Here is a 9,137-nt window from a genome sequence, read left to right on the forward strand (position 1 = left end):
AGACTCATTGTCCCGTATTCTTGGACTCTCGCGAGAGAGGCGGACAGAGCGGTCAGGGAGCGGGCGTTTTATCCTTATTCAGGTAATGAACACCTTCACCCAATTTGGGTTTGTTACAACCCAACTCTTTTTAAGCGACTCTTTTAACAATCTCTTGCTCTGTTTGTATTTATTTCGCACGCCCCTCTGTATTCCAAATTGCGTGGCAGCAATCTTTGAGGCATAGTATTTTTTTTCTATCGCTTTTTATTTGTTGCCTCTATTTCTTGTATTTTGTGTCGATCGGCCATGCCGTTGGCATTTCAATTCATCCATTTAGCCTGGTCTCTAGTTTGACTCGCATACCTTGAGTCTAAAATCTCTCTCTCTCTCTCTCTCTCTCTCTCTCTCTCTCTCTTCTCTCTCTCTCTCTCTCTCTCTCTCTCTCTCTCTCTCTCTCTCTCTCTCTCTCTCTCTCTCTCTCTCTCTCTCTCTCTCTCTCCCTTTTCTCTCTTCTTTCGCACACACGCCGTATTTCTCCTTCTCTCGCTCTCTCCATCTCTATACATAAATTACTCTCTCGAAGCTACTCTTGTCGATCACGTGATCAGGATCAGCTCGTCCCCCTCTCGCGTACATCCGACATCCAACGCAATTATCTTTGTCATAACAGCAAACCACATCATTGTCAAATCAACGCATTAACACAACGACCAAACTGCCAAAGAAAATATCAATAAATGCTACTTGTAACAGGACATTCAGAAAGGGCGGGGGCGGGGGGGCTCTGATATAGGCTACATCGACGACGCCAGGCGGGGTGCATCAACAGGTATTTTCCTACCCTTTCCTAATAGCCCACCCTCTTTCATATTTTCGAAATATCTGTGATGCAATAGGGTAGAAATAAGCTTAACAGAAAACAACCAACTCTAAATAGCCACAGCATCAAGGCATGCAGTTTTTCTACTCAAAGTATAACAAGGTTTCCACCTCCACCTCTACTCAAAGTATAACAAGGTTTCAACCTCTAGTCTACAAGCAGCGCTATAGATAATAATAGCCTAAGCTGGGGGGGGGGGGGGATTGCAAATGCATTATGTCTCTGGGTTGTGTTGGCTATCCCATATGTGGACTCGTAGTACAATCTTCGAACAGGTGGGGTCCAGAGTGTAACCAACCACTGGAGCGCAAGGTTCCCAAATCAAACGCGTTGATGTGGATCAAAACAAACGGTGGAATGCATGATGTAGCCTATCTTGTGGTTGTTTTCATGATGGCTATCGCTAACCAAAACTCATTAACACAGGTCTGTCAATCGTTGCTTATCCTCCGATATTTCACCAATTGTAAGGCAAGTGAGCACGCAGTGTTTGCCGCATGGTCTACAGTAAACAAACTCATCCCTCGTCAATATGGGCAGTCAGACCATCGCCACCAAGACTTCAAATAATTGTTTTTCTCAAATCAGTGAATTTATTTTCCCCTCAGAGGATTGGCTACAACCTAAGCCAGTATAACCCCCCCCCCCCCACACACACACACACACACACACACACACACACACACACACACACACACACACACACACACACACACACACACACACACACACACACACACACACACACACACACACACACACACACACACACAAAGCCCAGTGAAGGCGTCTGTCTGGGCAGAGGGGCAAATATTTAGATTCCTTTTTAGTTATGCTTTTTTACAAAGCATGCTCACTGCTTCTTTGATGCCTGTTTTTAAAACAACACCACAATAAAAGGAAATACTAAAACGTTGGTTACAAAAATAAGTATAACATTCAATACTCTGATTGTCTTTTTAAAATCTATTTATTTTCTGCATATGTAGATGACCTTTGAAGATGTCAAGCGCATAACGTTGAAGGTGCACACTTATCATTTTTTTTCGAATGTCTTTTTTTTGTCATTTTGTTTTGTTTTTTTCAACATATTGACATGAAAATAAAATATTGGTCCACAAAGTATATAACTGTGCGGTATCAAGTGCTTTTGTACAAAAGAAAAACGATATTATTATTAAAATATTCATTTAATGGCTTTTACTTGATACATAAATACATGTTTAAAGAACACAGGCGCAATCCACTGTTTGTCAGGTATATCTGAATGACTTGAACGACTGGATATTTACACAGGAGGGGCAGTTTTGGGGGAGCTGCTTTAACATCGCTACAAATACGCGAGTCGACGTCCTTTGTTCCTCACCCTCTGTCTGTACCTTCTCCCCAGGACTGCTGCGAGGTATTTCTTCACAGCCATCTGTTTTCGATGGCGGCTGTAGCTGTCGGTGAATATCCCGTCCGAATGCCTTTTAGATAATGGTTCCGACTCGTCCTCCATGCTAGTCTCTTCGCTGCAAAACAGGAACACACATCATGTCAGACTACAGGTTGCTGCACTGAAAAGCCAGCCTCATCCTTGCAACATTGAACTGCATTTTTTTTAACAGTTTTACTTTCTGATTTTAAGGATTGTAAGACTGAAACATCGATTTGCCTGTTTTAGCATTTTTATTATTCAAGGAAGTGTTTCCTATTCGGGATTTTTCGTTCCTTAAAACCAGCGCGGACGCCAATGTTAAACGAATCAGGGCTTTAATCCTGTCAGACAATTGTCATAAATGATTCATTTGCATCCCATGACACATTCTGGCGCGTAGAGAGGCCCACTGGGAAAATAAAAATCAAGTTATCGATAATCAACCTTAGTATTTTAATCTAAGTCAACTGACCTATCGTTGTGATAATAAAACATAGATAAAACATGATGTTTGTGGTTTTGTGCGTGTTAAAGGGGTGGTCGGTCCTAATGAACGCAATACCACGCCCGCTATAGAGATGCTCACGAGGGCATCGAACATTTCTATAGTGGACTTTGTTGCACAAAACGAAAGTGAAACCACTACAGAAAAATGATACGAAGGAGTCGAGACAATGATGCAGCAACCTGAAGCTGGGCGGCGCAGAGCACAGTGTGATGGCGGCTTAGTAAACGCTGATAAGAAATGCCCTTACCCTACACGTATTGTCATCAGAGAATGCAGATATTGTCTCGCTGTTAACTGACCCAGGATCTCCCTCAAGGCTCTATCTAATTCTTCCTCTGCATGCCTCTCTGTTCTGAGATGATAAAACGCGAAACACATACATCGTCAGTGACCAAAGCACAGACAGCATGATCAGAAGTAGCCCAAAATGTGCCTTTAAGTTCAATGTCACAGCAATAGATAAACCGTATGCAACCTAATGCACACACACACACACACACACACACACACACACACACACACACACACACACACACACACACACACACACACACACACACACACACACACACACACACACACACACACACACACACACACACACACACACGTGTTTCTAACCTATTTTTTCTAATCGTTACTTCATTAAGAATTTACATCAGCATTTTAGGCTACTAGATATGAAAATAACATTGAACAAATAAAATGAGTTACTCTGGAAAAACAAAGCAAGCAAACATCCAAAATGTTTTAAATGGAATTGAGTTCCATTATAAGTCTGTACTTGAGAAGGGTAGAGGGTTATTTACCTTTTTTCTGGAGGGTAGTACAGTGTGTACACGTCGTCATCTAAGGATGGTGGGCTTCGTATAGCAATTTGATCACTGTCAAACCCCATGTCCGATAATGAATTCCCATCTTCATCGAAAGCGTCATTATCTAGTCTGGAATAGAAAAAACGAAATCGAATAATTTGATTCGTGATCGTTTGGGGAAAAGAAGGAAACACTATAAATGGCACCAGAATAATCGAATAAGGCTCCAACAAAAATAACCGAGGTAACGTGATATTTTAACTCTGTAGTCTAGTGGAAAAAACTGAAAAAAATAAACATTTTCTGCTAAAGTGATGATGCAATTCCGCATACAATAATTTACATTTTATTGTTTCGGACAAATATGCATGTGATGGGTTGCCGAGTCTCCATTGGCTGACGTGTCATTAATTATTAAGGCCTAGAGATAGAGAGACAATGGGGATGGACACGTTTACGTGGTGGGCCTTAGGGAGCGGAAATGCGATTTATAAAAATCTGCAGCGTATAATTCGAACGAATGAATAAAAAACCACGCCTAAATTATGGCTTTGCTTTGGATTGACAATTTTTTTTTATAATTTAGGATAAAGCATTCCTATTCGTTTCGCCTCGCCTCCTCTCGGTGACGCCTCTCCATCGTCATCCCCAGGGCTATCCGTAGCACTGACTGCACTCTCGTCTTAAACAGGGGCTGTTCTATGCACCGTCCCGATGGACCCAAACCACTACGACATTTCCACTGTCATTTTCCAAGAGTCAGTTATTTGTGGAAGTGGAAAATAATTGCCATATCAACGATTGTTTTTCTCCTTTGTTAAATAGCAGACGCAAAAAAAGAGATAGCGTGCGTAATTACGCTTGTTGGAAATAAGGGATACCCGATCCAGAATGACGCGCTATACACACAGTAGCCTAGAAACTGTACTGCAGTGGAATAGCTGAACGTACAATACATGTTCGTTTTAATCGAATACTGTTTTTTTTTAATATCCGGACTATCACATGTATAAACAAAGTGGAAGAAAAAGCACATTCACATACCTTATTTTAGGGTAACTTAATCCGATAGGTGTGCAGTAAACACTGTAGTGCATTATGATTCCGTAGATGAGCAAGACTAAAGTCGCTTTACTCGAACTGGCCATGCTGTTGGAATGGAAAAGAAAAAGAAAAGAGATGTTAAAACAATTGAATACAACCATTGCATTCCAAAAATACTTATTCGCATTCTTTCTGTAATAAAATCACAGGCTACCTTACGATATTCCTAACATTAATCAGCTGGATTGGTTAAAGACAATTAAAACCAAGTATATAGAGGCACACTCCGTTCTACGAAACACTGTTTTCACGCTCCTTATATAACTCCATTCCATAAAAGTGCAGAATTGATCGTAAATCCACAACAAATTGTGCTCCTTTGGAGGCAATCACAAAGTTAAGAGAGAAAAAACTGGAAAAACGCTGCAAAAGAAAAATGTAAATTAAAAAAATCCAACTTAATCTTGAGCTCCGTTAGGCCTATATAATTGTTCCGTGTTACTAAAGCGACCGAGGCTGCTGCATAAAGCGGTGAGCACGTACCTATAGCAGGGGTGGAAGAGAGGAGCGCGGTGGGATGTGATCCGGGCGCGGCTGTCGAAGCGTGTGAGAGAGATAGAGATCTTCCTCTCGGCACCTCTTATTCTCTTCCCTTGCTCAAGCGCCGCTGCCGTTTCCCCTTATGTTCCCCTCAACGCAGCGCAATCGCACTTTTATACACACAATAGGTGACTAAACCGGTCGTTGAAGCAAAACAAAAACTGAAAAGTATACCTCCGTGCGTCTACATATCTTTGCACAAAAAAGTTTTTGTCCTGCGCTCCGATTCGCCTTGGATTTTTATCCATGTATCGCGAGCCTTGCCTTTTTTTCAATAAGTCACATTAAGGATGCTATAGACGTCATCAGGCGTTCCTCCCGGAATATAATAGTACAGTTCCTTCCTCATCGATGCATCCGTCAGACTCATTCCCCCCACCACCCCCACCCCACCCCCTAAGGAAGTTTACTTCGAAACTTAATTCTTCTGAAAGGGGCGATTGCATACATTTATGAACTTTACACGAATCGACGTGACGGTCAGCACAAATCATGTTATCTCTCAACACGACCACTGCGTCTCCCACGCGTCATCGATAACTCCAATTAGGGTTTTATGATTATAGCTGAGCTGGGAAATGATCATATTTTTGTGAGAAATGATGGTAGCGCTGTCTCCGTGATATGGACTTCGGGGAGTAATGCTTGGGACCGCGTTTCCGATATAGAAACCTCAGGCGTTCGGGAAACGGGAACTGTCCAGTGCTGAAATGACGAGGACAATTTTGTTGCTCCCCAAGTAGTTTTTTCGACTATGAGCCTATTAATCTATATTACAAAACATGAATTGCGGATTTGGATCGATATCAAATGTATGGTTCATCATGGCTTTCAATCTCCTCGTTTCCTAAAATCACATTTCAATATGTTGAGTCTCACGCAACCTAAAAATATACATTTATAGACACAGGCCTATGTTTGATATTCTTTATAGGCTATAAGTGGGCTAGGCCTAAAGCTCTATACCCACACCCAAACGAATCGCTCAGGTGTAGGCCTAAGACTATTTTACAAAGTGTTATAATACAGAAATTCTCATAATTATTCTCAATATATACTTATTTCATAAAGGCTTTGAACGGTGTGTGCGGCTCCAATTCCCAATGGCCTACCCGGCCATGCGCCTTGTCACCGTTAAGGCCCGTTACCATTGCGCCGATTCCAATTCATTTCAGCCTCAATACGTTCACGTCAGAAAGAGTTGACTCTGACGCAATATGACGAACACGCAGCCGTCGCCATACAGCCCATCCCAACTTCTGTTACAGGGCGTGATTCAAAAAGAGTGAATGCGTCGGCAAGGGTTAAAACTAAAGAAAGACTCTCACCTTAATACGTGCGCTCGTTCCCACCGTGACCAGACAAATCGCTTAACAAATGGCGCCACCATGAGGAGGAGAAGGACACAATGCGGACCGTTTGACTCAGAGGATGAATCACCGAGAAAGCTTTACGCTCCATCTTTTTTTCTTCCTTTTTTTGCCAGTTTACTTTCTCTATAGTGAAATAGAAAACCTAATATGGCAATGAAACAAGCCCTGATATGGGCTATAGGCCTAACTCCACCATAGCAGGACACCTAACAACCTTTATTTTCATTATAACACCCAATTAAATGTATGACATATTTAAGTCAGTAAACTTCATTTTAATCAATACCAACATAGAGGTACAACAACAATAATAATAATAATAATAATAATAATAATAATAATAATAATAATAATAATAATAATAACAATAAGTAACATTCCATTATATAGGGAAAAATAGGGACTTAAATTCCCTCCCCGAACAGAGGGCATGTCAATTACATCCAAATAATTTCACGGGCTGAAAGTGGGCGGAAGCCTGCAAGCAGAGACTGAAAAGGAGACATATTATACCACAAGGTGTGAGAAAATCTGCCCAATATGACGTCACTAGTGGGCGTGTCCACCAAGATCTGTGCTGGATAGATCAGTCTACCAGCCTATACCCAGTGGACTGAAGTAAACGTTGCTCATCCAGCAGTTTAGGAAGAACGGAAAGGCAATTAAATATATTATGTTGATGGAAAATGTTTATTTTTGTAAGAACCGATATGAATACAAACATTTAATCAAACATACTTAACTGAAGATTTCTGTGTGACCTGGAGCAGAAAGCCGGCAGGTTAGGCCTAGTCATCAAAGACTGAAATCTTGTTATTCATGCAGGTTGTCATGCTTTGTCCCAATGCGAATGGCCAATGTGTATATTACGGTGTGTTGAATTATACTATAATACGGCTGTGCTCTGGTTCCGCAGAAATATAATAACTATAGTAGCCTAAATAATAATTGGTTCAGGAGTGAAGTCACAGAGCCAAAGTTTGCGGGGGATGGATGAAGAAGAGAGGTAGGTTGCCTTGAAGGACCCGGATCATCTTCGAGTACTTAGAGGATATTGATTAATTTGTGTGTATGTTCAGAAACTCCCAATGCGTGTTTTGGGGGTAAGTTGTGTGGGGAAATAAACCTGAAAAACGTTTTGTGAAACCCACAGTCTGTTCAGAGAGACATCTAATTTAAAAGGCACACTTTTCGTAGAAATCTAACAACGGCTGAATACAGTCAATATTTTTGAACTAGCTATCTCAGTAAAAGGTTTCGGACAAATAAAAAAAAAGGTGTAGCCTACTCACTTGTTGATAAATTAATATATTATTTATAATTATAGGCTAAGTTTAGGTTGTAAGATAAATGTCAGAGAGGGAAGACAAAACAAAGAGATGCTGACAGAAAGCTAGACGGATAGAAGATAATAGATAGATAGACCTTGAACAATAAACCCACAATTACCAACACTGCAATGGGAACTTTCGAACTGGGATTGGCTATATAGCCCAAGAAGAACAAGACACAGAGGACCAAATATCATCCGTGACCTTGAGTGATCGCCTGCATTTATGAGAGAGCTGGATGGATTGCAAAGTGATCCACCAGCCAAACATTCTTCTTTTGGTAGCCCCCTTTATGAGGCTTTTAAACGTGACTCAGAGTTCACAATAGGCTACGTCATTAGCTCAGTGTCCGCCGACATTCCTCAAACTCACTTGTGTAACTCGTCAAGAAAAAGCCTTTGAAGCAATGTATTCAGTTCTGTAGTGGCTCCACAACAAGATTTCAGAGTTTAAAGTCAGAACTATTTTTTATTCTGAGTTTAAAGACATAATTCTGAGATAAAGTTAGCACTCAAAAAAATCATCATATAGCCTATGTGTAGGCCTATTCTTTTGAGTCCTGAGTTTAAAGTCGGAATTCTGACTTGATAGTCAGAATTCTGACTGCATCTCAGAATTCTGAATTCACAGTCAGAACTCTTTTTAATCTGGTAGTTGAATTTTGAAATTAGAGTCAGAATTCCGAGATTACAGTCTGAACTCCAAAAAAAGAATCACCTGTGGCCCTATTCCTATTCCGTAGGATGGAGCTAAAGAGAGAAAGAAAATAAAGCTAAACCCAAAAAAGTATATTATAAAAGTAATATCAGAAAATCAGTTGAATGTATCCTTCCATACAAGGTATTTCAGATTAACGCCTAATTCACTGTTATTGTGATAGGCGTAACAAAGGCTTTAAGTGCAAAAACGACAGCGAGGGAGGTTTATTAAGTTTATCAGTGGCCGTTTCCAACATCAAAGCCTAGAGGGCGCCAATGCCATTTGGATTTGGTTCAACTAAGGTTCAAAGGTTAAACGACCCTAGACATTTGTGGTTATTTTAACTATTTATTTATTTATTTAAAATTTAAAAAAATATATATATATATATATTCAAAAACGATGCACAGTTAAATTGCCAGGAAAACAGGGGCGGTCAGGGATGATTTTCCACACCAATATGCATTTGGGATGTCGGCCATATT

At 40.6% G+C, this 9,137-nt stretch overlaps 1 protein-coding gene across 2 annotated transcripts; it reads right to left on the bottom strand.

Annotated features, from left to right (window-relative positions):
- Positions 1-1,813: 1,813 nt before the first annotated feature.
- adcyap1b (adenylate cyclase activating polypeptide 1b) lies at positions 1,814-5,554 on the bottom strand. Of its 2 annotated transcripts, XM_060058448.1 has the most exons (5): positions 5,193-5,553; positions 4,650-4,754; positions 3,600-3,734; positions 3,038-3,142; positions 1,814-2,376 (listed from the first exon to the last, which is right to left on the bottom strand). In XM_060058448.1, the coding sequence occupies exons 2-5, from the start codon at positions 4,751-4,753 to the stop codon at positions 2,193-2,195; spliced, it is 528 nt and encodes a 175-aa protein (XP_059914431.1). In that variant the 5' UTR covers position 4,754; positions 5,193-5,553; the 3' UTR covers positions 1,814-2,192. The 2 variants fall into 2 exon arrangements, with proteins under 2 accessions (XP_059914431.1, XP_059914432.1); XM_060058449.1 differs by lacking the exon at positions 3,038-3,142 and having other exon boundaries at positions 5,193-5,554.
- Positions 5,555-9,137: the final 3,583 nt, after the last annotated feature.

The sequence above is a fragment of the Gadus macrocephalus genome, chromosome 8 (assembly GCF_031168955.1).
Source record: "Gadus macrocephalus chromosome 8, ASM3116895v1".
In the NCBI taxonomy this organism is placed as follows: domain Eukaryota; kingdom Metazoa; phylum Chordata; class Actinopteri; order Gadiformes; family Gadidae; genus Gadus; species Gadus macrocephalus.

Coding starts and splice junctions, on each gene's coding strand:
- adcyap1b (XM_060058448.1), bottom strand. CDS start 4,753: ATGGCCAGTTCGAGTAAAGCGACTTTAGTCTTGCTCATCTACGGAATC. Junction 3,735..4,649: donor TTAAGTTACCCTAAAATAAG/GTATGTGAATGT, acceptor TTTCTATTCCAG/ACTAGATAATGACGCTTTCG. Junction 2,377..3,037: donor CTGATGACAATACGTGTAGG/GTAAGGGCATTT, acceptor CCTGTTTTGCAG/CGAAGAGACTAGCATGGAGG.